The sequence below is a fragment of the Mytilus trossulus genome, chromosome 13 (genome assembly GCF_036588685.1).
Source record: "Mytilus trossulus isolate FHL-02 chromosome 13, PNRI_Mtr1.1.1.hap1, whole genome shotgun sequence".
Lineage (NCBI taxonomy): Eukaryota > Metazoa > Mollusca > Bivalvia > Mytilida > Mytilidae > Mytilus > Mytilus trossulus.
In genome coordinates, this window is record NC_086385.1 from 4345546 (window position 1) to 4373540 (window position 27995).

The following is a 27995-nucleotide window of genomic DNA, read 5'->3' on the forward strand; positions in this document are numbered from 1 at the left end:
TTTACAATCATACTGACCATACTGGCCAAATCATTCTCCTTGTTTAAAATATTATTTTAAATTATAAACTAAAACTGAATTTTCCCGCCAAAATACTTCTGTTAATATTGTCCAATCAAAATGCATTATAAATTAACTGCATTACAGTTGTCTGGACCACTTCCGACATTTCCGTCGTTGTGATGTTGAACAAATGAAGGATAATAACATAGTATATCTGAGCTAAATTGGGTTCAAATAGCATAAACACTGTACATATAACCACACAAATTCAATAATTCAACATTATTTTCTCACAAAGTATACTGCTTTTTAATTCATATTGATGATTCACACAGAATACCGACCCGGCACGAGCATATTTTTGGGTGCGCTGATTTAGAAAAATCAGCTGATACCAAAGAACTGACAATATATTGTTAACTATGATACATGGGCGCCATGTAGTTATTTTAAAAGTATAGTAAAGAGCAGTATAGATGGGGAATAAGCAATCCTGTTGTTCATTTGGAGGGTCCAAGCCGAGAAGACCTGAGGATGCATATAGGACTTCAACCACACCGCAATTTGCTAATCACAGACAGGATGATGTGCATGTGACATTAACACACAATAACCTGAGTACACCTTCTTTGTCAGCAGTGCCACACATAAGTGACAGGGAAATATTACCAGAAGGTATTGAAGAGTCAAAATGTCACACCTTAAAATTGTTTTTAAAACCTGACACCTTCACTTAAAATTGCTCTCATTTGTGTTTTCCCTCATTCACGTTTGCACCCTTTTATACACATCTTATATACATGTACCTGCTGTAATAAAAAAAGAAAATGATGAATGTTAATATATAAACATATGTAACAGACAAAACATAAACAATGATAAAGAAAATCAATCAAAAGATAAGATACCGGTATTAATGAAGAATGGGTTTTTTTATTACTGAGGCTACAACCAAAAGGGGGGGGTTATCCCTCTTGCTGCCAGTTGTTTTTCAAGGTTGCATTTTGTGTGCCAGAAAAATATATGACATTGACGTCATTTGGAATCGAGACAAATCACCCCACAGCAAATAATATTTTCATGTACTCACCCCACTTTAAAAAAAATCACCCCATACTAGTTTACCAAGTTGCCCCACTTTTTAAAAATTCACCCCACTTGTGAGAAGGGTAACATCCCGATAATTTTTCTCTGGCCAACTCATCCCACTTTATGAAAAAAGGTAAAATCTAGATGAATATATAATTTTCCAGTCTGCAAAATCACCATTCTAATTTTTTTTTCTTTTCTTGACTATGAGGTGCCCGTGGCAGGACTCAGTTCTTGAGAACTTTTCTGTTTTTCAAGAGTGGGCCAAGTTGGCAATACATGTACTCAATTCAATAGGATTTCTCTATTTTTCACAAGTGGGTGAGTTAGCAGACCTTATTTCAGAGGGATTTTTACCCTTTTCATAAATGGAGCGATGATCCAACCAATTTTCATAAGTGGGGTGATTTTTCAGAAAGTAGGGCCATTAGGTGTGGTGCGATTTGCCTGCTGGGCAATAAATTTGTCATGGATTCCATCATTTGATGTATGACGGACGTCACCCCATGAATACAGTTTTATGAAAAACATTGTTACACCAATTGACAGTAAATTATATATGGACCATACTTTGCTATTGGGCTCCGTTTCCTATAACTATAGAAAAGTGATAAAATGTGAATTACTGTAAGAAAAGTTGTAACTACATCTAAAGATTCCATTATTTTTATCAACATACAAGTGTATGCTACTCTTCCCTAGAAAAAATTTAAAATATACGAATTTCAAAGATTCTACAACCGTATTTTTGTGTTGTTTATCGCGTTATTTTATGCTTCCGAAGAGCATAACGCTGACTGATTTATAGATAATCATCACCGGCAAATTCGTAATTTTTGCTTTCAAATAACAAAGAACATCGACTAATAAGAATAGTGAGAAGAAAATGCCGAGAACTATAAGTATTTATGTAGCAGATGTAAGAACAGTGGCGTGGTTTTTGTGTCCGATTTCGTAACGCAATTTTTAGATGATGTAATCTGCTTTGTTGTAATAGAATTCTTAAAAACAATATGCAAATATGAACTCTCAAGAGATGTTCAAACAGGTAAATCCGAGATGATTAAATCATTTACATTCTTGTTTTGATCTTCGTAATAATTAAGTAAGAAAATTACGTTATCGTTATGCGTTACATTTCACAAGAAACAGAAGTCCAGCTATTTATTAAAATTGTTTTTGTCCTTAAGTTCTAATCATTTCCGGTCATACATGAAAAATGTGACTTACATGTGATAACGCCATTACGGCCGTATGAACGAAATACTAGGTCTAAACATTGCTTTTCTTTCCAACGGGATGTTAGCAAACATAATCTGTAGACTTGTTTCGTCTTGTTTAAAAGAGGAAAATACAACTGTCAAAGATATTGCGCCGGTGGTTTGTTATTTTTCTCCTATGTGCATAATGTTACATACGATCCTGTGTGAAAATAAATGCCCAATGACTTGACAAAATTGATTTAATATTTGACAGACGTTAGAACACACTTCGTTTCCCGATAATGACGTTAAGAGTCCGAAGAGTCCTTGGAAAAATCAATCGAAATTATGTCTCTTATCATTGTACCAATGCTCGTTGGATAAATTTAACTTCAGCAGTAAATATTACTGGATATTTTAGGTGAATAAATATAATTTAATAAAAAATACATGTTAATATACCATTACACTTGGAATGTACAAAGTTGGAATCTTTGTCACAGTTTTTAATTAATATTTTTTATTCATGTTCTGCAAACACTTATCAGAAACGCAATAAACTTGTCAAAGGAGAAGTAAATGACTTGAAAGGAAGTACTTATTGATTTTAGCCCACTAAAGTAGGTTAAAATGTGGAAACCATGTAGATGGTGTACAGGTCACAAGTATCACATTGTGCCTATTTTAAAGATTTTAATTCCAAGTTAAAAGTTTTTTTCTTTACTGGATTTAAAGAATGTTACATTGCCAATCATGCCAATGATTTGGAATAAATTGTATATAACTGAAATATCAAAACCAAATATAAATACATTTTTTTGGCTTAAACATCAAGATACAACGATTATGGTATCCTGTATCAATGAAGAAAATATGGAAAATTCTGAATAAATTGTACTAATTGTTTTCAAAACAAGCACATATTAAGGAGTTTTATAATACTGTTACATTTAAGATGGATTTTAAGAAAAAGTATACTGTTCAGATTATTTTAAGCAGATTTTGCAATAAAATAAAACTAAAAAAATGCTTTCGGTTTCTTATGGTATCCTGTCAGGTTTAAAAAAAACTTTAATATAACATTGAAAATAGATTTTAAATATTAACATGAAGCAAGTAACACTAGTAAGGCAACGTTTTTTTAATTTGTTGGTTTACGGATTTTCTCCATGAAAAAGTCGGGTAGGTCGGTCGGAAAAAAAAAAGAAAAAAAGATCTTTTAAGACAGAAAACTGATATGCAAAATAAAAATATATTTCACCTTTCTAATATATGTTTGTCATACTATTTTTTCATCGTTCTTAAATTTTAGTTTGATAATTATTATTGCTCAGCTGTAAACATCGCATGACATTGTCTAATAATTTCCCGTAAAAAAAAAGGGGGGGTACACTGACAAAGACGAAATTAAATTCACAAACAAGAAAAACAGATTCACGTCAGTTATTTGACTTAGCTTTTAATCAAAACTTGGTGAAAAATAATAAGCACGAAAACTGATAAAGAAAAAAAAAGTAAAAACGTCGTACGAAAATAAGTTTCAACACACGTGTCAAAAACGTAATAGACTCGTCCATTGGAAGAAGGAGAATATCAGGTTAAATAATCTGTTGTCATGCATTCCCGTTTTTTATCCAAATGGACGATATTTTTTTCATTATCTATAAAACAAGAAAATATCAAATGATTTGTTAAAACTCAGTATTTTAACTTGATGTCCAAATGTGGACAGGTGGAAGTTCAAGACTCTTGAACTTCCACCTGTCCACATTTGGACAAGTCTATTTATATGAGAACATGCATCTTACGGACTGGTGACAAATAAGGGAAACGAACTTATTGTGTAATTGGTTTTAAACACAGGTTTCGTTCCGCAAAATTATTTGCGCAAACAACATTTCAAGGTCATTAATAATTGATTTGTCTATTTTTAGAAACGCAAACTGAAAGTTTCATTTTTCACAACAGAAAGTGTCATCACTTCTGTTAGTGATTAATGCATTTTATTTCATAAAAAAGGATATTTTAATTATTTTTCAGGGATAATGCATTTCTTAGGGTCGGCGAGAATAAAAAAAAGCCTGAAAATTCGATTTTATTTTTATTTTGGAAATCGGCAAAATCGGGTCGGCGGATCCGTAAACCAACAAATTAAAAAATCCTGGCCTAATGGTGTTTATTTATGCCTTTTGAATTATATTGTGCAAAATAAAGAAAATAAAGATTGGTTTCCTGTTTGGTTTCATGTTAGTAAACGGTGAATCAAAATGTATTAATTTTTTCTCGAAAAACTCAATTGTTCCATTCATACTATTCTAACACCAACACAACCCACAAAATAAAAGTTAAAATTTTAGAACTTATAAAAAAGGATACAAAAAGAAACCAAAGGCTGAATACCAAATTATGGTCCATATACATGTAGTTAACATTTGAATCATTTTATCACAAAAAATAATTTATTTGTCATTTAGCAATGTTTAGAAAATTCACAAAATTTTATTCTGACATGACAATTACAATATAAACATGATAAATAGTAGGCAGAGCTCCAGATAAGCTGCATATTTGCGTAATCACGCAATAAAAATAATTGAAAACCCAATGCAAGTGCCCATTGCTGCGTTCTAAAACCCAATTCATAAAAAGGAAAACCCAATAATTTGTCAAAACCATGAGTTCTTAACGCTTTTAGGCCCTATCGTGTGCGTTATTTACCCTTATCGATTACATAGTCCTTGCGTAAATCTATTTTTGTAATTTTGAAAATCGGAAATGTCGTTTCGTTCTAAAAATAGAGCTGGGTCGCTAGGCGTGTTTGCGTGCCTTAAAGATAACAGGGTTTGAACTTATCAGTACTAAATCAGTTAGAACTTGAAAGGGCAAATTACTTATATCATGTATATGAAGTCAGCATCGGAAACCAAAAGTTCTAATAAGGGACAAGTACATCCAGATTTATGTAAATAAAATTATACAAAAATATTGTTATAGTTCAAGAATATATATTTCATTTTAGTTGATGTGTGGACACACACATTCAATATCGTGTTTTAAAAAAACCCATTTCATTAACGAGCTTGGTGGTGAAAAACCCAATTTGATATTTGCTTGAGGGGTGAACTGGAATTAATAATGCAATTGAAAAACTATTTCACTCAATTATATAAAAAATGGAGGGGTAAAAACCCCAATTTGTGAATTCTTATCTGGAGCTCTGTAGTAGGATATACATGTATATATCTTAAAAATAATGAATAGGTCAACCAGCATTACAATAAAAATAGGGTGTGAAGGAACCCGTGGTGAAGTATGGGGTGGAAAGGTGTTTTCAGAGCAAATTGACCTGATACCCCTTTAATTTAAGATTAGAATTCTAGTCAGGAAGTAACATTATTAAAACTATTTTGTACCTTAAAGAGGACAGTCATGACAGTTTCCTTATTTCTTTGATACTGATGACTTGTATTTATAAAAGTATGATTTCGTGTGGTAAATCTGCGGTCTTATGAATTTTAATGCTTAATGGCGTAATCATTTTAGCAAAGTGACGAAAAAGTTCAAAATAAAATCAAGTCGCTAAGAAAATCTGTATAATGGAGGGAGACAACTTTTGATACACAAGTCACACAGTCATGACAGTTAAACAAAAATTACAACTGACAACTTGAACAACGAAAATGAAAATTCTTCGTAATTTCCAAAGACTTACACTGGATGATAAAATAAAATAAATACTACAATCATTGAATCAAGGACAATGTAAGGTTCTAAGCAGAGGGTTGTATTAAGTGCTCTCCTTGTCCATCTGTCTGTCACGTCAAAATTCGTTTCATTTCTCTTTAGTTTGACTCAACCAAATATTATAAAACTTATACACAAAACACTGATCAACTTCAAGTTTCGAAATTGAGTGGCATCATTCTTACCATTCTTAAGTTTTGCCCTTTAAATTTATAAATGGAAAAATTGCTATGTGTCTGTTTTCTAATATTTTTTGCACCAATTGCAACATTATTATGATTATGCAAAAATTGTGACATCTAACTGAACGTTACACTACACATGCACCAGGTTACAATCAAGATTGAAATATTTTGTATAAAATGAACACACATATTATCATTTTATAGCATAAGTTTAAAAGTAATCTGAATTTCATGATATAAATACTAAAATGATAAATTATATTGCAATAAAATATCGTCTTCTTATTGTTGGACTTACCATGGCAAAAAGCGACGAGTCCCTGGACTTTCCTTCAAAAATCCTTAGTGAGAACCCTGCTGATAATCACAAAACAATGTTATCTACATGATTCCTGTTACTGTGTGTCATGTGTGTGGAGCTTAACTCATTCACATTTTTAGTGGGGGCATCTGTCATTACACAATGGAGTTGGTTCTGGTGACCCATGTAGAATTATTATTTGTTTAATAAATGCAGTTACTGATATAAAAAAAAAATTATTATAAAGAATAAAAAAGAAGATGTGGTATGATTGCCAATGAGACGAACTATCCACAAAAGACCAAAATGACACAGACATAAACACCTATAGGTCACCGTACAGCCTTCAACAATGAGCAAAGCCCATACCACATAGTCAGCCATAAAAGGCCCTGATAAGACAATGCATGTTATCATTGTTATGTACAATTTTTTTTTATAATTACAGAGAATGAAGCTGACCCGTCAATTCATCCTACGGCTACCACCTTGTTTTCTTCAAAGTCTCAGAGTGAGATAGCTAAAAGTGAGTTTATAATTATTTATCGTTACCATGGTTACTAGAACAGAGACAGAAGATACTAAAGGAACAACATAAATCAGTGAAGGATAAAAAACTTAATTTCAAATTGGTGCCTTTTTGGTGGGGGTCAAATTTGCTGCAAGTTTTGTTTACTTGACATATCAAATTCATATATACATATATATCCTTATTCAGTTATTGGTCAATCAATTTTTCCCAAATTAATTTAAGGATGTTCGCTCCTCTTGTTTTTGAATTTTTGCCAGATGTTTGGAATCCTCTGGTCTTATCCATGTAGTGCCATTAAAATAATTTCCCCACTAACCCCTATTTTTCTTTTCATTATTTTATTACATATAGTTTTAAAAGCCATATTTGAAAATACTATAAAATCCTTGTTATTTTTTCATATTTTTTTAAAGAAAAAGGGTGCCAATGTTAAATGTACGAAAAGTCTAGAGAGAAATATTTCCCGCCAAAATTTCAATGGCTTATATCTCGAAAACAAGCACACAAACTCTTTATTTTTTTCTGCTTTTTTAATTCCTTTATTTATATACTATCAATTTATAACAGTCTTTTCAAAAGCTTGTTATTTTATAACAGACTAGCGAACATCCTTAAGAGGGCCGGGGGAACAGGGATAAAACTATACATGCTATACATGCTATATGAATTAAGTTTTGTTATCCTACCTTGAACTTGTTGATATTAAAACTCCCTATCTACATGATCTATACCAAAATCCAATTTAAAAAAAGATGTGACAATTAAAATCAACAGTATGCAAAGTAAAAAAATAAAAAGCTAAAGACAAAGCAACACATGTACAAAGCCAACAAAAGAACGGGACAGAATCTCATGTGCTTCAAAGGGGTAAGCTGATCCTGCTATACAAGTGTGACATCTTTCAAAGTACAAAAGAGGGACGAAAGATACCAAAGGGACAGTCAAACTCATAAATCCAAAATAAACTGACAACGCCATGGCAAATCTTGTTTCCTCAAAAAAGTCTCAGAGTGAGATGGCAAAAAGTGAGTTTAATTATGTTTAACATGTTTAAGAAAGGAATTGGAAGATATCAAAGGGATATTCAAAGTCATAAGTTAAAAAAAAAAAAAAAGAACACAGACGAACAGCAGTATGCAAAACATAGAGCTAAAGACCATAAAGACATGTACATGTAGCAACACAAACCCCCATAAAATCAGGAAGGGATCTCACGTGCCTCTTTTTGTAAAATTATTTTGGTAAGACAGAAGAACATTGTTTTGATGAAGCTAGCGCTTCATTCTAGATATATACTCGTGGTCAATGCTTATACAACCATAATAAATTACCTTCTTTTAAAGGAAATGATGAAAACACGATTTCCATCAAGTTTTTCTTTTATTTACCTTTCACTCTATTGTTGAAGTATGTGTCATCAGGAATGTTACGTTTCATTTTGAAATGAAGGGTACTTTCAGAATGACGTGATATTGCTATTGGCCAATCGAATTAGAAATTAGAATTATGATAATGAAACCTACATTCCCGTTTGAATGGTTTTACACTAGTAATTTTGGGGCCCTTTATAGCTTGTTGTTCGGTGTGAGCCAAGGCTCCGTGTTGAAGGCCGTACTTTAACCTATAATGGTTTACTTTTTAAATTGTTATTTGGATGGAGAGTTGTCTCATTGGCACTCACACCACATCTTCCTATATCTATGTACATGTAATGTTATTTATTGTATTGTAGATTATAAGAAGAGAAGGATCAGTCAGTATGAACCAAGAAATTATCAAACAGAACACCTTCATAATGTATGTACATAATTGTTCAAGTAAACAACATCAACAACAATACTTTATTTTAAGAGGGTTACACAGTTAGCTATATAACTAATCTTCCCTGAGGCCCTCGTAATGAAAAATCAAACAAAACACAAACATATACTTTTAACATGAGGGCTATTCCAGAAAAAAAATGTAGGGGGGTGGGGGGTTGGAAGGCACATTGTATTTAAAATACATGGGTGATGGATATCAGAGCAACTTTTCACACTATAATTCTCAATTACAATTGTCTGGGTGGCTGGTGCTGACAATAACTGCCTTCTAACTTTCCATACATTTTTTTCTGGAATAGTCCTGAGTAATTATACCCCATGCAACGAGTTGCGGAGGGTATAATGTTTTTGACCCGTCCGTCTGTCCGTCCGTCCGCCTGTCCGTCAGTCCTGTTTCTTGTCATCGCAACTCCTCTCAAACCACACAACAGAATTTCACGAAACCTTTTCAGATAGTAAGGACATACTGTGTAGTTGTGCATATCGACGGGAAATTGCGATTCAATTTTTTTTCTAGGAGTTACGCCCCTTTGAACTTATTTACTATAATGTACTTCTGCAACAGTTTGTCATCGCAACTCCCCTCAAACCACACAACAGAATTTCACGAAACCTTTTCAGATAGTAAGGACATACTGTGTAGTTGTGCATATCGACGGGAAATTGCGATTCAATTTTTTTTCTAGGAGTTGCACCCCTTCAAACTTTTTTGCTTCAATGTACTTCTGCAACAGTTTGTCATCTCAACTCCTTTGAAACCACACAACAGAGTTTCATGAAATTTTGTAGATAATAAGGACATACTATTCATGCTATTTAGATGTGCATATTGGCAGGAAATTATTTTTTCTTGTACAATTTTTTTTCTTTCACTTATTTAATTTCTCCAATGACAATGTGGGAAGTGGGGTATGTGAGCATGCTCACTAAGGTTCTTAAATTTTAGGTTAAATTTACGTCCAATATTTGGACACCTTCTGAATTTGCAAAAAACCTGCTTCATGTTTTTTTCACCTGTTGAATTTTTGTAGTTCAAATTTAATCGTTTTGCTGTATGGTGGAAGTCATTGAATTTTTTGGGTTCGTTTTCATTGAGATTGTAGATATTAGACAAATTTACAGGATTAATTGTTGTAATTTCAGGAGATGATGCACACAAATAATGAAACAATCAAAAATCAAATGAATTTATTTTTCCAAAATCAAAATTTCTATTGCAATTTTTCGCAATTTAAAAAAATTTTGCAAAGTCGCTGAATTGATAGTAAATAATAGACATATACACAAAAGGGGAATTTTATTAAATATTTAGTAGTTAAAAACATATTAAGAAATTATTACTTTGGTTGCAACATGTGCAATAAATTACATTCATGACATTGATTTCCCAGTGAAATAAAAACCAATAATTTCATATGTGAAATAAATATATATATTCAACTCTTGACCGAACATCACTGATCATTAACTCATTAGCTACACATATTTGTGGATTAATGTGTTGTATGGTCATTCGTTGAATATTTTTCTAGATTTAAATTCTTGGATTAGTTGGTCCGGGTACACATTTATTTCATAGTGCATTTCTTTCAGACAATAAATGAAAATTTAAAAAATTCCACCTGCGCTTTCTCAATAATATTTTTACAGTGTGTTGTACTACTTTTGGAACAGATTATATCAAAATTATAGAAAACTTCATCAGCTCTAACTCAAAATATGGACAATTTTATGTTAAGGGGATCTTAAAATCTTTTGACAACTTCCGAAGTGCTAATTTTTGACCTTTTTAAACTGGACCTAATCACTACTTTACATTAAAAAAAAAATTACAGTGTCATTTCACCCCCTCCTTGCTATATGAGGCATAAAACATGGAGAAATTTATAAAAAAATTGGCAAGTAACACACTGTCCACACTTAGGACTACATGTATATTAGTGGAGAATGAAAATCAAAATGTAACTGTGTACTCAGACCAGTTATTTTATAAATACCTTGTTCCATTAACTTATTTTATTATAGTTATTTTTAGCTGGAACACAAATTTTGTACTGTAATTATTTAAAACAATTCAATTCAATTCAAATATTTATTGTCATATAAACTCTGAACAATAAGTTTGTGACAAATAATATAAACATACACAAAATACATTTAACAAACAAAAGAAGCAAAAAAGCATGTATTACCATATAAAAATAGATCTGCTGTATTCTTTGAGAGTTACATTCATGATTTAAACACATATGAGATTCCTGTAAAGTTTACTGGATCAGTTAACTAATTATCAAAGTAGAGTTATCTCCCTTTGGCTATCAGAGTAGAGTTATCTCCCTTTTGACTATCAAAGTAAAGTTATCTCCTTTTGACTAGATTTTGTTTACCTGTTAGAAAATCATATTGTTTCTCTCCTTGTGAAATTATCTTTACTAAAATACTGTAATTAAGTATTTAAAAAGAGTCTCTCTTTACAAAATGAAATAGATTCTTATTGACAACCAAGTCACATTTTTTGAAAAAAGTACAAGACAACAATCATTCCTTTAGCCAGCAGAGTTCGCGAAAATGGTTGGTCCTGTCGGTCCTGGCCGCCAAAATGAGGCTCGGACCAGTATTTTGAAACCTAGTGCCGGTCCTGATGACCGATGTAAAAACGGCTGTTGTAGTTCCCTTTTTATCGGTAATTAGTTGTATCGCAACTAATTCCAATACGTGTTTACATCGGTCTTCAGATGTACCTGCAGGTTATTTCCAGTACTGGATTCCTGTTATTATAGACAAGCTGAAACCTATGGAAAACTTAGTGACGATCTACACGTGGCCTGCTAAATTTGTTCTTGGCAAACAATCGGCGATTGAAATCTTAGATGGAAATAACAAATACTGAGAAAATGATTCAGTTGATGAAATTGATAGTTAAGATGACTATAAGAACAATCAGAAGAACAGAACGTGTCCTTCATTATTAGTTTGTCCGTGGCTGTGAAAAATAAAACTAAAAATAATAATAAAGATATTTTTGGATAAAATATGTTATTATTTTATATTAGGATCAAATTGACAGATTCTTTTAGGACTGGCAAAAATTTTGTAGGACTGACAAATAATTTCGCTTTGTCGGTCCAATGACCGACGGGTCAAACGAAGTTTTCGTGAACTCTGAGCCAGGGGCGTTTGGGGGTTTCGTCCGACCCCCCCCCCTTTGAAAACAAATAAGCACTGTTAAAGTTAATGTTCTGTCAGAATTGTGACTGTTAAAGTCGAGTTCGTAAGTCCAAATAACATCCCCTCCCCCCACCCTCCTTGCCAATTCCTGGCTACGGGCCTGACAATTTTGTAAGACTTTATAGCACTTTTGTTTTAGATAACATCAATGAGTTGTAGAATTCTTTGTAAGAATCTTGAGATCAAATATTTTGTTAAAAAATATGATGTAAACCAAGAGTTGAAATTGGCGACATGTTTTGACTTTAGCTTTAGCTTTAATGGTTGTTTAAATTTTGAAGAAATTGATTTTTTAAGAGAAGTCTAAGGGGAGATAATTCAAAGATTGAAAAGAACATTGAAATTTGACAAATTTCCTTTTGCAAGTAAATATCCTAAAGTTGTATGTATAATTTTTACATCAGATCCTTTAATTGTATATATCTTTGTTAATCTTCTACTTTTTATATCCAGGCAGAATGTCTTATTATCTTTGTTTTTTTTTTTCAGAATGCTTTAAGAAAGTGTAGTTCATGTTCGACGATATTTATAGATGATTCCACCGTCAGTCAACCAAACCTTAAAAACACAATCAAGGCCGTAGCTTATGCTGTTTACTTCCACATCAGAAACAGAGAAAGTAACCGAACTCTGGAGATATTTGATGAGAAGGCACATCCTTTATCTGTATGTACACTATATTAATAGAAAAAAGACTACTGAAATTTTAGTTTGTAAAACTCGCCTTAGTCAGAACCCTGTATACACAGCTACTTTTGCATCTATATAAAGGTACGTTTTCTGTACAAAAAAAACTGAAGTACTGGAAATCTACTTTTAATATTCCATTGTATTCAGTACTATTTTGTTACTAAAAAAAATATTGTAATATTTAGGTACCTGTATTTAACAGTACTTGATTTGTACTTGAAATTTAAGTACTACAGATTTTTGGTAGGGCCATAATAAATAATAGGTTTGTTTGCCCAAACGCTACCTACACAGAGAAAAGCTGCCTACTGAAATTCTTTTATTGTCCTGATTTGAAGAAGTTTTTTTTTAATCAAATAGGCATGAAGACTAATAAACATCTGATAAAAGAAACATCTTTTAAAAGAAAATGCCTACCTTCCTATCCACTGTCTCAACCTTTGGGTAGGGTTTGGGCAAACCAAAATATTTTTAAGTGTGGCCTAGCACGGTAACATTTTCATTATTTTTAAAGTTTGTCTGTTTCAAATCTCAAAAAGTTATGATGTTCAAACATTGAACAATGTGGAATACTGTGATGATTGTTGGTATTATTTTTGTACCAATGTTCTAAGTACAAATCAAGTACTGGAAAAAACAAGTACCTTTATATTACAATAATTCTAAATTAAAGAAATAGTACTAAATATTAAAAGTAAATTTCCAGTACTACAGATTTTAAGTACAGAAATAGTACCTATGCAAAAGTAGCTGTATAGGTTTATATCATCTATCTCTTTGTGGAGTTCAAAAAAATTGTGTTGATCAAGTTATTTTACAAGAGCCATTATCTTTAAAACTATTGATTGTATATATATATATGGAGAATTGCATGGTAAGCTCTCTTATAAAAAAAAAGTTGAATGTTAAATTCATGCATGGACTATAGCTACATGTATGAATAGTTTTAATGAAATTTCAAGTAATTGAAAAAATTAAAGTTAAAAATTGATTGAAATTTAATTATGTACAGATAAAAAAAAGCCTGAGACAGTAAAAAAATTTGCATGTGAATTAATAAAGAGCACATTATGTAACATTTTGTTAGAAATTAAGATTGAGGTCGAGTTTCAATAGAATTAAAATAATGTTTGCAATCAATTCTATCATTCTTGTTTCTACTTACAGAAAGAATTAGTTCCTGAAGATTACAGCACTCGTGACCCAGAACATAAACATATATACAGATTTGTTAGGAACTTGTTTAGTGCTGCTCAACTTACTGCAGAATGTGCAATAGTTACATTGGTATGTACAGTACCCTCCAAAAATATCGATTCGATATCTTTTTTGTCCGATTTCCGTGTATCTCGGAATCACAACGAGTACCGCAGATTCCACTCCTAAAATCCTCTAAAGATTCTCTCCCAACACCGGCGTGGCTGTTAATTGGTTTATTGCCCATCGGATGTACTTAAAATTATCGACGCGTGACAACATAATCGGATTACCGAGATAATTTACCTTTGAACATTAAATCCATCTTGGTTGCACAGTTGTGCTTTAAAATCACGGTATTATAAATTGAGCAAATGTTTTCCTTTCTTTGACAGATAAAGTTATATGTTTTTGTCTTGTGCCATTATCTTTAAAATAAAACGTTCATACGAAAAAGTATGAAGAAAATACTTGTTATTTTGTGTTTCTGTTACAGTCCAGTCAGATCATACATTGTGTTCTTTCAACAAGGACGATTTTGCCACAATTAGTATCTTTTGTTACTTATTCAATAAGCAATATCGGCGCATTAACTGTTCATTATTTAAAAATCAACTGGCTAATAAAATCATGTTGTTTTTACGGTCGGATCATCAAGTAAACTTAATTTACTGAGCAATGTAAAATATTAAGTTTCACCACCTCGGTACATTTATACAGACTCGAATAATTTAAATTAATAACAGAAACTGTAAAATGACAACTCTGTTGAACAAAGGAAATAATTTCAAGTGATACTGATAGCGCTCGTCATTTTCGTATTTTACGAAAGTATTTATGTCAATTTCGTCATTTTAATTTTGAAAGTGTAAAAATATTTTCACATTAAAGTACTATAATTCTACCGGTCTCCATGTGTTTGACAAGTTTATGACGCTCAATCATTTTACGTTTACAAAAGATGTTAAAAGTTGTGATGATGAGTAATTCGCGTATGCTTTCCGATAGGTCACTAATCCTTTAATTATTAATAAAATTTATTAAACCTCACAATTGCCCATCATAATATTTATTCCAGTTAAATCAGTCATCATTTTATTTTTCAAAACTTCCCCCCCGCCTACAATTGGCAGTTCTTTATCGTATTATTGTCATTTGAAAACAATTTAAAATCACCCCGGACAATTTCACTCATAATTTCAATTAATACATCATCAACCCTGAATTTATATTATTAACCATGGACGTATAACTAATGTTCAGGTCTACTTTCTTTTTTGAAAGATAAAACATTATATAAGATTCATATAGAAAAGGATTTGCTCTCGTTTATTCGGATAAGAATTATATTATAGATTCCTATTAATCAATTGTAAAAGGACCTTCTGGAGCCTCAATACGATTTCACACAAATGTCGTTCTGCAACTTAAGAAACTTTGAATGGAATTTTCCCACGGTCATCTAGAAAGGTCACCTGAGTTTACTGGTACGCGATATTATTTCCCGCCCTTTAAAAACTTGTGCCGAGGATAAAATTGATGTTAACTATTTATAGCATTTAACATTGTTAAGTAAGTCAAGTTAAAGTTCAACCCAAACTGTTGACAACTGAGATGTGTATCGTGGAATTGTCTTTGCACGGCAAATAATTGTTTTTAAAATCTTTTATATGATCAGTGTTTAAACTACACAAATTTACATTCATTGTGAGAAAATAAATATTTTACAACAACGAATTATTGCAGCTGTAGAAGTATTCCTGATGTAACCAAAATGACTAAATATCCTACAGAACTGCCAACAAATCGTAAAACGAAAATGCCATAATTATTAAGCATAAGGAATGGTAAATAATATTTCCCTTTTTAGTTGAACATACAAAACTTTCAGACACGTTATTTTTATGATTTTCTTTAAACTGCTCTCATTAATTTAGCGAAAGCTTCCGCTTATTTTTACACAATTTAAGTATCTTCATTTCGTAAATAAAATATTAATTTACTTGTGAAGACATCAAGGTCAAAATTAAGTAGTTTTCATTTTTTTTTATAAAACTTAAATGCAATTGAAAGAATTAACAACAACCTTTTGCTTTTAAATCATTTATTCATTCCAGCAATTAGATAATTGTAAAAAGAAAATGCCGTAGACTTACACAATTATTACGGGGCTATTATTATGCCTAATGTATGGTGAATAAATTTACCTTTTTACTTGCATATATAGAAAACTTTTAGACACATAATTTTAAAATAAAGACTTTAACTTTGAAGTAGAATATTTGGTTTTGAACATATATATTCCACTATATTTTATAATTCTTTTTTTATAAGCAAGTACATAAAGGTAAAGATATTTTTAGATTGGCTAACAAAAATACGAAAATTATGACTACAAATTAAATTTAATTAGTATAAAAGACATTTAAAATTATACACCTGTTTGACACTTAAAATGATACAGTAGACCGGAAATATAATTCTTTATTACTTCAACCTTTACCTGTCAGGTAATCCAATTACCCTATCAGTCGTGTGCCGGTAGAGATCAAAGAAGGATAAGGGCAATTAATTCCTCGGTGTAGAGAGTGAGCTCGCTATCACAATAAACATTTACCTGATTTTGGGAGAGATTACTCCCAAATTCCTCCCAACATTTTGGGAGGATTATCGGAGTTTTTCGGAGTGACTCCGACATTTTCCTTGGTGTAGGGTGTGGGAGAGTTGGTCCTCTTAAATGGTACTGTATGGTCCACAGGGACAGTGTTATTTGGGACTGTGCCAAAATCTATTAGAGGGTATGGTCCATTGGGGCAGTGTTAATTGGGACTGTTCCAAAATCTATATATTGTAGGGGTCAAAAGAAGGCACTGAAATTCATTATTGGTTGGTGGATAGATTTAACATGGTTTGAGAGCCGCGGTGTAGTGGTTAGTGCATCGGACTACCAACACAAAAATTCCTGGTTCGATTCCTGTTCCAAAATGAAAATTTCAGGGACTAAATTTTTGACTCTCCCTTGACACCATTTATGAGTATGGTCTAGAGGAAACTGGGTAGTTTTTTCAAAAAGTTATATAACAAAAAGTTTGTGTGGAATTGGTCTAAAAACTAAAAATTCTGAAACAGCTCCTGCCATAAGAATGTGAAATAGTTACCTTTGTATGGATAGGCTTTGTTCATTGTTGATGGCCCTGCAGTGACATATAGTTGTAAATTTCTGTGTCATTTTTGTTTAGAGTTGTTTCATTGGCAATCATACCACATCTTCTTTTTTTATATGAGAAACAAATTGTTTAAAATTGTCCTTAAGGTCTTCTTTTTGTATATATATATATATCAGTATATAAACGAGTCTAAATTGAAAACTACGTTCAAACCTATGATTGCGTTGGATAAAAATCGCAATTTTTATACGTGTGCAAGACAAACAAATTTCATTGCAGAAGGGTCTAAAAACAGCACAAAAAACATTTTCTAAAAGACCAAAAAAGTGAAAAAGTATATTAAAACAAAACGCATTTGACTAACAGGTCGAACAACTGATGTTCTTTAACCCTGCTGACTGCCATTGGCAATTGCCAAATAAAATTGATCACAAGATGTAACAGTATATATTGTCCTCATGGGCAGTGTTCATTGGGACTATCATGGGCAGTGTTCATTGGGACTATCATGGGCAGTGTTCATTGGGACTATCATGGGCAGTGTTTATTGGGACTATCATGGGCAGTGTTCATTGGGACTATCATGGGCAGTGTTCATCCGGACTATCATGGGCAGTGTTCATCCGGACTATCATGGGCAGTGTCCATTGGGACTATCATGGGCAGTGTTCATTGGGACTATCATGGGCAGCAGTGTTCATTGGGACTATCATGGACAGTGTTCATTGGGACTATCATGGGCAGTGTCCATTGGGACTATCATGGGCAGTGTTCATTGGGACTATTATGGGCAGTGTTCATTGGAACTATCATGGGCAGTGTTCATTGGGACTATCATGGGCAGTGTTTATTGGGACTATCATGGGCAGTGTTCATTGGGACTATCATGGGCAGTGTTCATTGGGACTATCATGGGCAGTGTTCATCCGGACTATCATGGGCAGTGTCCATTGGGACTATCATGGGCAGTGTTCATTGGGACTATCATGGGCAGCAGTGTTCATTGGGACTATCATGGACAGTGTTCATTGGGACTATCATGGGCAGTGTCCATTGGGACTATCATGGGCAGTGTTCATTGGGACTATCATGGGCAGTGTTCATTGGAACTATCATGGGCAGTGTTCATTGGGACTATCATGGGCAGTGTTCATTGGGACTATCATGGGCAGTGTTCATTGGGACTATCATGGGCAGTGTTCATTGGGACTAGCATGGGCAGTGTTCATTGGGACTAGCATGGGCAGTGTTCATTTGGGACTAGCATGGGCAGTGTTCATTGGGACTAGCATGGGCAGTGTTCATTGGGACTAGCATGGGCAGTGTTCATTGGGACTAGCATGGGCAGTGTTCATTGGGACTGTCATGGGCAGTGTTCATTGGGACTGTCATGGGCAGTGTTCATTGGGACTGTCATGGGCAGTGTTCATTGGGACTGTCACGGGCAGTGTTCATTGGGACTGTCACGGGCAGTGTTCATTGGGACTGTCACGGGTAGTGTTCATTGGGACTGTCACGGGCAGTGTTCATTGGACTATCGGCAGTGTTCATTGGGACTATCACGGGCAGTGTTCATTGGGACTATCACGGGCAGTGTTCATTGGGACTATCACGGGCAGTGTTCATTGGACTATCGGCAGTGTTCATTGGGACTATCACGGGCAGTGTTCATTGGACTATCGGCAGTGTTCATTGGGACTATCACGGGCAGTGTTCATTGGACTATCGGCAGTGTTCATTGGGACTATCACGGGCAGTGTTCATTGGGACTATTCCAATGTTCCTTATTTCAATCCTCTTCCTTGTTGGGTTTCATGTTGCTCAGTCTTTAGTTTTCTATATTGTACCATAGTACACAACAGTCATATTAACAAGTTTAAGGGGTTCGTGTTGTTTATTCTTTGGTTTTCTTTGTTGTGTCATGTGTACTATGGTTTGTCTTTTTCATTTTTATGCCCCACCCACGATACCACCTACGATAGTAGAGGGACATTATGTTTTCTGGTCTGTGCGTCCGTCCTTCCGTCTGTTCGTTTGTTCAGGTTAAAGTTTTTGGTCAAGGTAGTTTTTGATGAAGTTGAAGTCCTATCAACTTCAAACTTAGTACACATGTTTCCTATGATATGATCTTTCTAATTTAATTGCCTTATTAGACTTTTGACCCCAATTTCATGGTCCACTGAACATAGAAAATGATAGTGCAAGTTTCAGGTTAAAGTTTTTGGTCAAGGTAGTTTTTGATGAAGTTGAAGTCCAATCAACTTCAAACTTAGTACACATGTTCCCTATGATATGATCTTTCTAATTTAATTGCCAAATTATACCTTTGACCCCAATTTCATGGTCCAATGAACATAGAAAATGATAGTGTCAGTTTCTGGTTAGGGCTGTTCCAGAAAATACTATGTCCCCCCCAGGCACGGCACTTTTTTTTAACCCCCACCACCCACAGAAATAAAATTTAATTAGAACAGCACTCCCTTTGCATTTTGGTTTTTCAAATACAACCACCAACATAATATTTAAAAAAATTGCCTTCCCTGGGGGGACATAGTATTTTCTGGAACAGCCCTTAAAGTTTTTTGTCAAGGTAGTTTTTGATTTAGTTAAAGTCCAATTAACTTGAAACTTAGTACACATTTTCCTTAGGTTATGATTATTAAAATGCCAAATTAGATTTTTATCCCAATATCCATGATATCACGGTCCACTGAACATAGAAAATGATAATGCGAGTGGGGCACCCCTGTACTATGGACACATTCTTGTTAGCCATGGTTTTGCCAGTTGTTTTTTTTCTATGAGTTTGAATGTCCCTCTGGTATCTTTCGTCCCTTTTTTCAAAACTTATTTCTAGGGGTAAAAGGGAGGTAATAAGTGAAAAACTATTTTATTGTTCAAAATGACAAATGAATCAGTGGGTAGTTTCATATTTTCTTAGAGTTTTTTTGTAGAATTAATTCATAGTAGGGGTCTAACTAAATGCCAAGCATCCAACCAAAACCCATACTTTTAATTTCTGGAGCTGTCTACTCCAAACAACGCAGGGCATAAAAGTTTCTGTAAATTGAAAAAAAATTGCATTTTCTTTTTTGTTTATCAATGATTATTGGTAAAAATCTATTAAATGTGATTTTAAAATTTTACTAAAGAATTTTTTTTCTCAAATTATGATTGCAAGATTTTATTATTGCAAGCCTAGTACAAAAATATTATTTGCAGAAAAAATAGCAATAATTTCTTATATTTACAGTACTTGACATAGGTCTAAGATCAGATTCTGTAAATTTAATTGCAGTTATGAGGAATTTCAATATCATACACAAAAAAAAAGATGTGGTATGATTGCCAATGAGAAAAATCTCCAGAAGAGACAAAATGACACAGAAATTAACATCTATAGGTCACTGTAAGGCCTTCAACAATGAGCCTGTATGATTTATGATGGTCCTTTATTTAAATCAGAAAAGTTTGGATGAGTGCCAATGAGACAACATAAATTTTGTGTGCACAATTTTAGTGATAATTATTTTTAAAAATTATTATAATTGTTCATTTGCACAGGTATATTTAGAAAGGCTTTTACACTATGCTGAAATAAACATTATGCCGGCTAACTGGCGACGGATTGTATTAGGTGCTATCCTTCTCTCATCTAAGGTCTGGGACGATCAAGCCGTCTGGAATGTAGATTATTGTCAGATCTTGAAAGATATTGCAGTTGAAGATATGTATGTATATTTTATATAATTGAAAAAACTGGATAGTGTGTTCAGAATTCACCCAATCAAAATACTGAATTGAATTTTCAGAATTCAAGCGATTAAAATAATGGATTGAATTTTCAGAATTCAAGCAATTAAAATAATGGATTGAATTTTCAGAATTCAAGCGATTAAAATAATGGATTGAATTTTCAGAATTCAAGCGATTAAAATAATGGATTGAATTTTCAGAATTCAAGTGATTAAAATACTGAATTGAATGTTCAGAATTCAAGCAATAAAAAGAATGGATTGAATTTTCAGAATTCAAGCAATAAAAATAATGGATTGAATTTTCAGAATTCAAGCAATAAAAATAATGGATTGAATTTTCAGAATTCAAGCAATAAAAAGAATGGATTGAATTTTCAGAATTCAAGCAATAAAAATACTGGATTGAATTTTCAGAATTCAAGCAATAAAAATAATGGATTGAATTTTCAGAATTCAAGCGATTAAAATACTGAATTGAATGTTCAGAATTCAAGCAATAAAAATAATGGATTGAATTTTCAGAATTCAAGCAATAAAAATAATGGATTGAGTTTTCAGAATTCAAGCAATCAAAATACTGAATTGAATTTTCAGAATTCAAGCAATAAAAATAATGGATTGAATTTTCAGAATTCAAGCGATTAAAATACTGAATTGAATGTTCAGAATTCAAGCAATAAAAATACTGGATTGAATGTTCAGAATTCAAGCAATAAAAATACTGGATTGAATGTTCAGAATTCAAGCGATTAAAACAGTGAATTGAATGTTCAGAATTCAAGCAATAAAAATACTGAATTGAATGTTCAGAATTCAAGCAATAAAAATACTGGATTGAATGTTCAGAATTCAAGCAATAAAAATACTGGATTGAATGTTCAGAATTCAAGCGATTAAAACAGTGAATTGAATGTTCAGAATTCAAGCAATAAAAAGAATTGATTGAATGTTCAGAATTCAAGCAATAAAAATACTGGATTGAATGTTCAGAATTCAAGCGATTAAAACAGTGAATTGAATGTTCAGAATTCAAGCAATAAAAAGAATTGATTGAATTTTCAGAATTCAAGCGATTAAAAAACTGAATTGAATGTTCAGAATTCAAGCAATAAAAATACTGAATTGAATGTTCAGAATTCAAGCAATAAAAATACTGGATCAAGTATTTTGAGTATACATTCAGTACTGATGACTAAAAACAAGCAAAAAAAAACACATCTAGAAATCAACACATAAATTTTATAAGTATTTCTAAACATTAGAGTTTTGTGTAAAGTAAGATGTGACAGGTACATATATTTATGTTCTAAACTTGTTGGAATAATAGGGATCAGTATTATTGGCTGAATACCGACTTATGTACTAGCAATGATAATTAAGGCATTGATTAAAAACAAATATAAATGTTTAACAAAATACATATTTGATGTGGGCATATCATGCAGATATTAAGTTTCAACCAAAAAGAGAAGAGAATCCACAGTGTACATGGTGTACATGGTATATCACACAAGAGGGAAAAACTGATGTCTGGTGAAAATCAAATTAGTAAATTAGTATGGACATAGTTAGTGCATCTCTCTAACTGTAAATTCAGAAATTAATGCACAGTGTTATTATTGCGAAAAATGCGAGAGTTGTAAACGCAATAATTCAAACTCCCTTTTTGAAATGTTTTATATGAATTAAACAGGATTTTTCACAAAATTGTAAAAATAAAAATCACATTTATGTCTAAAATGACAAAATCGCAAGAATAAATGCACACAATAATTTCTGAATTTCCAGTATTCAGAAAGTGATGATTTAAATTTTATTAATTTTTTTATTTTGACAGAAATGATCTTGAAAGAAAGTTTTTAGAAATGATAGGCTTTAATATCCATGTTTTTTTTATTTTGACAGAAATGATCTTGAAAGAAAGTTTTTAGAAATGATAGACTTTAATATTAATGTCCCTGCTAGTGTTTATGCCAAATATTATTTTGATCTGAGAGTGCTGGCTGATGCTAATGATCTGAGTTTCCCTCTGGAGCCCCTCAATAAAGAAAGAGCTATCAAGTTGGAGGTAAGTTGAACTAAAATGTTATCAAAATGTGTAATTGTATCCAAATGGTTTTTTGTCGAGCCTGCAACTTTTGTTGCAGAAAGCTTGACATAGGGATAGTGATCCGGCAGGGGCTACGGCGGAGGCGGCGTTAGCTAACTTCTTAAAAGCTTTATATTTTGGAAGGTAGAAGACCTGGATGCTTCATACTTTGTATATAGATGCCTCATGTTACCAAATTTCCGTCAGTCACATGTCTAATGTCCTTGACCTCATTTTCATGGTTCAGTGACTACTTGAGAAAAAAGTTTAGATTTTTTGTAATTTAAAATTCTCTTCTATTATGAGTAACTAGAACACACCCGTGATATCGTGGGTCCGTGACTGAAGTATATAACTATGCGCAAGCCTTATTTTAGTATTAGTTTTGACATCTGATAAAGTCATGCCGATTATAAGATACACAGTTTTCTCTTCTTTCAAATCTTTCTGTTTGAACCCGTCGACCTGGAAATTTATTATTGGTAATATTAATTATTTGGAAAACATAAGGTCGTGGATTGGACTGTTTTTAATTAACAGCATTGTCCTTTATTAGTTATAAATAAAGTTGAATTCTTTGAAACGCTGTTTTACGTCATGCCCGCTAACAAATTGAAAACTGTACCTATACGCCTTATTTTTAGCCAGATTTTTGTCGAGCCTTCGACTTTAGTCGAAAAAGCGAGACTAAGCGATCCTACTTTCCGTCGTCGTCGGTGTCGTCGTCGGCGGCGTCCACAAATATTCACTCTGTGGTTAAAGTTTTTGAAATTTTAATAACTTTCTTAAACTATCCTGTGTTTGTACCAAACTTGGACAGAAGCTTGTTTATGATCATAAGATAGTATCCAGAAGTAAATTTTGTAAAAAAATAAATCCATTTTTTCCATATTTTACTTTAAAATGGACTTAGTTTTTCTGCGGTGAAACATTACATTCACTCTGTGGTTAAAGTTTTTAGAATTTAATTAACTTTCTTAAAATATCCTGGGTTTGTACCAAACTGTGATAGAAGCTTATTTATGATCATAAGATAGTATCCAGAAGTAAATTTTGTAAAAAGGTAACTCCATTTTTTCTATATTTTACTTTTAAATGGACTTAGATTTTCTTCCAGTTAACATTACATACAGTCTGCAGTTAAAGTTTTCAAAACATTTAATAGATTCATTAACTATCCTAGATTTTTAACAAACTTGGACAGAAGCTTCTTACAATCATAAGATAGTATCAAGAGGAATATTTTTATAGATTTTTTTCCTCATTTTTGTTGAGCCTGGGATTTACAGCAAAAGTAGGCGAGACACTGGGTTCCGCGGAACCCTTACAAATTTTTAGTATACGTATTGTTATCTTAGAAAGTTTTACTGATCAAAATGCTACAATAGGTAACAATTTGACAATTAAGTAGTGTGAACCCTGTGATTATGAGTTGACCCGTGTATATAGCATATAAATCATGAATGCACCGTTTGGTGGTTCGCCTGTCAGATGCGGAACATACAGATAAAGTAATAGGTAACAGGTCAATATACTATTAGTATCGGTATCGGACACGACCAGGAACTTCCTAATTATTCGCAATATTAATTGCGTGTAAAACAAAAGAGCCTGGAGAGGTGTAATTTTCAATCTACACCTTTGTACTATATTAGTTATATATACAGTTGAATTCTTTGATTCGTCGTTTTTACGTGATGACGGCTGACAAATTGGACCTCGTAATTTTGGTATTATAGATTGAATAAATATTTTTGGTATGTGCGTACCTTGCAAGGTCCTCATGCCTTTCAGACAGTTTTCTCTTGACCTTGACCTCATTTCATGGATCAGTGAACAAGGTTAAGTTTTGGTGATCAAGTCCATATCTCAGATACTATAAGCAATAGGGCTTGTATATGCGGTGTATGGAAGGACTGTAAGGTGTACATGTCCAACTGGCAGGTGTCATCTGACCTTGACCTCATTTTCATGGGTCAGTGGTTATAGTTAAGTTTTTGTGTTAGGTCTGTTTTTCTTATACTATAAGCAAAAGGTCTACTTTATTTGGTGTATGGAATTATTGTAAGGTGTACATGTCTAGTTGAGAGGTGTCATCTGACCTTGACCTCATTTTCATGGTTCAGTGGTCAAAGTGAAGTTTTTGAGTTTTGGTCTATTTTTCTAATACTTTATGCATTAGTCAACTATATTTGGTGTATGGAAATATTTTTTGATCTATATGTCTGTTACGCAGGTTTTATTTGACCATGACCTCATTTTCACAGTCCATTGCTAAGTGTTAAGTGTTTGTGTTTAAGTCTGTTTTTCTTAATTTATAAGCAATAAGTCAACTATATTTGTTATATTGAAGAATTGTTAGCTGTACATTTCTGCCTGGCATGGTTCATCTGACCTTGACCTCATTTTCATGGTTCATTGATCAATGTTTCGTTTTCTTTGGTTAATGTTGAGTTTATGTGACAGTTGTAATAAAGCTTTATATTTAGGTCTATCAACATAATATCAATGATTAGTAAAGAAGGCAAGACATTGCAGCGTGTGCTCTCTGGTTTTTCATTACTTTCATTTTTTGTACACATAGCAGAGCCTTTTAATAAAATACTGAGTACAAATGATTTTCTAAATAATGATAAGGTTCAAACATTTCTGAATGATGCAGAATATAAACAAACTTAACATAATTGCTCCCTCCAATCAACAGGTTTTGGGGGACATACAATTGCTTGCCATCCATCTGTCCTGTTATTTCTACGTCAGTCAGTCCAGTCTTGTAAGCACGTCTTGTTACACGTATTATTCTTGACTGATTGAAACAACAACTTCTTGGCAAATTTCTAAAATCATACATTTGAAGGTCCCTCACCTGCTCAATTCTTTTAAGATTTTAATGAAATCTAAATCTATGGTTAATATCAGCAATGTCTCCACCCCAATACAATTACAGGGGTAAATTCAGTAAAAAATCCTTCGTTAAGGCTAATCTATGTCTTGAATTAAATTTATACATACTTTTACCTTGAGAAATTAAAATCTTTCATATATCATTCATGAAAGTACAAATGTAGCCCTATCTTTTGCAAAATAAAAACATAGGGTCATGTGGCAGTTTTGGGCATTCACATGACATTGTTTAAAAACACTGTAGATTCTCATTCTCACTTAATTCCTTTACTGACCCCATTACTTTTTAACCTTGTAGTAAAAATAATTAGTACATTCAACATTTTTTTTTCTTTCAACTCTTAGTTTTGATCCATCTGTCCAAAAATATTTATTACAAACATTATATACTAATCAGAAGCACACATGACTTCAGTTTTATTATCACCCCCCAATGATGATGTATATTTATTTACTGAATTTACCCCTACATAGATTAAAACTATAACAGAAAGAAAGATGTAAATTCCTGAATTTGCAATGTATAAGTTTGTATATTTGAAAGTTTTTCAAGAGGTATTTTATTATATTTTTCTTGAACAATATGTTTGAAAGTTTTATGTGAATTTTTTATATCAAAATTTAAAAGGATAATTAAAATCAGCATATTCTACATCATTAATATTCATAATATTAATTGTTTTTAAATGTGCTTTTCAAAAGTATAAGTCATGTATATATTCCATCTTGAGACTGTTTGACTTTAACAGATTCTCCTACAAGAGGGTTTATTTCATGGTAAAACAACTTTGCAACAATACATGTATTGAGAGTTGTCTCATTGGCAATCATACCGCATCTTCTTTTTTTATACACAGTTATATGTTTTTCTTTCAGGCAATGTCTACTGAAGAAACCCTTGCCAAATTACAGAAACCATCCTTATTTAGATCTAACAGTCTAGATGGTATGACCAGTAACCCAAGACAGAGCATAGTTGTCATATCTTAATTGTCTCTAATATTGTTCACTGAACCATAATGTTGTCATTCATAAAGTCATGCCTTTAAAGGTCACCCTTAAGGATGTTTGCTCCTCTTGTATTTCTAAGTTTTTGTTAGATTATTGTCATCCTACAATTTTATCATTGAAATGTTATTGAAAAATATTTTACGCTATAACATGTTTAATAACATATAATTTACAAAGCCATATTTGAAAATCCTATAAAGTCATTGGTATTTTTTCATAGATATATGAAGATGTTTTTTTAAAGAAAAAAGGTGTCATTGTTAAATGTATGAAAAGTCTAGATACAAATATTTCCTGCCAAACTTTGGATTTCTTAAATCACAAAAACAAGCTTATGTAACCTTAATTTATTTTCTGCCTTTTTAGTTCCTTTATTTATATACTATCAATTTATATCAGTGCTTGTTCATTTGAAAAAGAGAAGCGAACATCCTTAAAGATTTTTTGTTTGATGTTGCCTTTCAATGCCTTGTATGGTAGGGTAAGGGTTATTTTTTGTTGTTGACAAGTTTCTATTAATAATAAATAATAATTCAATTTATAGGGGAAAAATTAAGCCCTTTGTCTAGCTTTTTCAAAAATTTCAAATATCTTGTTGACAAATGTTTGTGGTTCTCTTTCTGGTCACTCCAGTTTTTGACTGATAAAAATATATGTTATGCTACCATTTTGAAAGTAGTGCTGAAATTGTGTTAATCACACAAAAAAAATCAATATTTAACATGCAAGTTTTTTCCCCCCTTAAACATTGAAACGTAGGGTTGCAGAACAAACTGATTTTTTTCCAATGTTCAGCCTACATGTTAAAAAGTGAGAAATTGGATTTCATAAGATGTGGTATGATATCTAACTCTTCACAAAAGTTCATTGCACAAGAATATAATCAACTTAAGGTCTACCTTCAACATTTAGCAGTCATCTTACTATAGTCCTCTATCAAAAGGCTTTGCTTCGGCAGATTGAAAAAAATAAAATAAGAAAAGCTTTTATACTGAAACAATAAATGAAAAACATTCATTCATATAAAACTGCTGTGTTGGCTTTATATGGTGGGTGTTGTGTTCTGCTGGTT

At 32.4% G+C, this 27995-nt stretch overlaps 1 protein-coding gene across 1 annotated transcript; it reads left to right on the forward strand.

Annotated features, from left to right (window-relative positions):
• Positions 1 to 152: 152 nt before the first annotated feature.
• On the forward strand, positions 153 to 27995 carry LOC134693989 (cyclin-Y-like protein 1). Its single transcript, XM_063554971.1, has 8 exons — positions 153 to 678; positions 6973 to 7050; positions 8789 to 8853; positions 12597 to 12773; positions 13965 to 14084; positions 20726 to 20892; positions 22825 to 22987; positions 26789 to 27995. Exons 1-8 carry the CDS (start codon positions 480 to 482, stop codon positions 26900 to 26902), a joined length of 1083 nt encoding a protein of 360 aa, XP_063411041.1. The 5' UTR covers positions 153 to 479; the 3' UTR covers positions 26903 to 27995.

Excerpts from the sequence above, each read along its gene's own strand:
- LOC134693989 (XM_063554971.1), top strand. The coding sequence starts at position 480 with ATGGGGAATAAGCAATCCTGTTGTTCATTTGGAGGGTCCAAGCCGAGA. Across the intron at positions 679-6,972 it reads CAGGGAAATATTACCAGAAG|AGAATGAAGCTGACCCGTCA; the intron begins GTATTGAAGAGT and ends TTATAATTACAG. Across the intron at positions 8,854-12,596 it reads AAACAGAACACCTTCATAAT|AATGCTTTAAGAAAGTGTAG; the intron begins GTATGTACATAA and ends TTTTTTTTTCAG.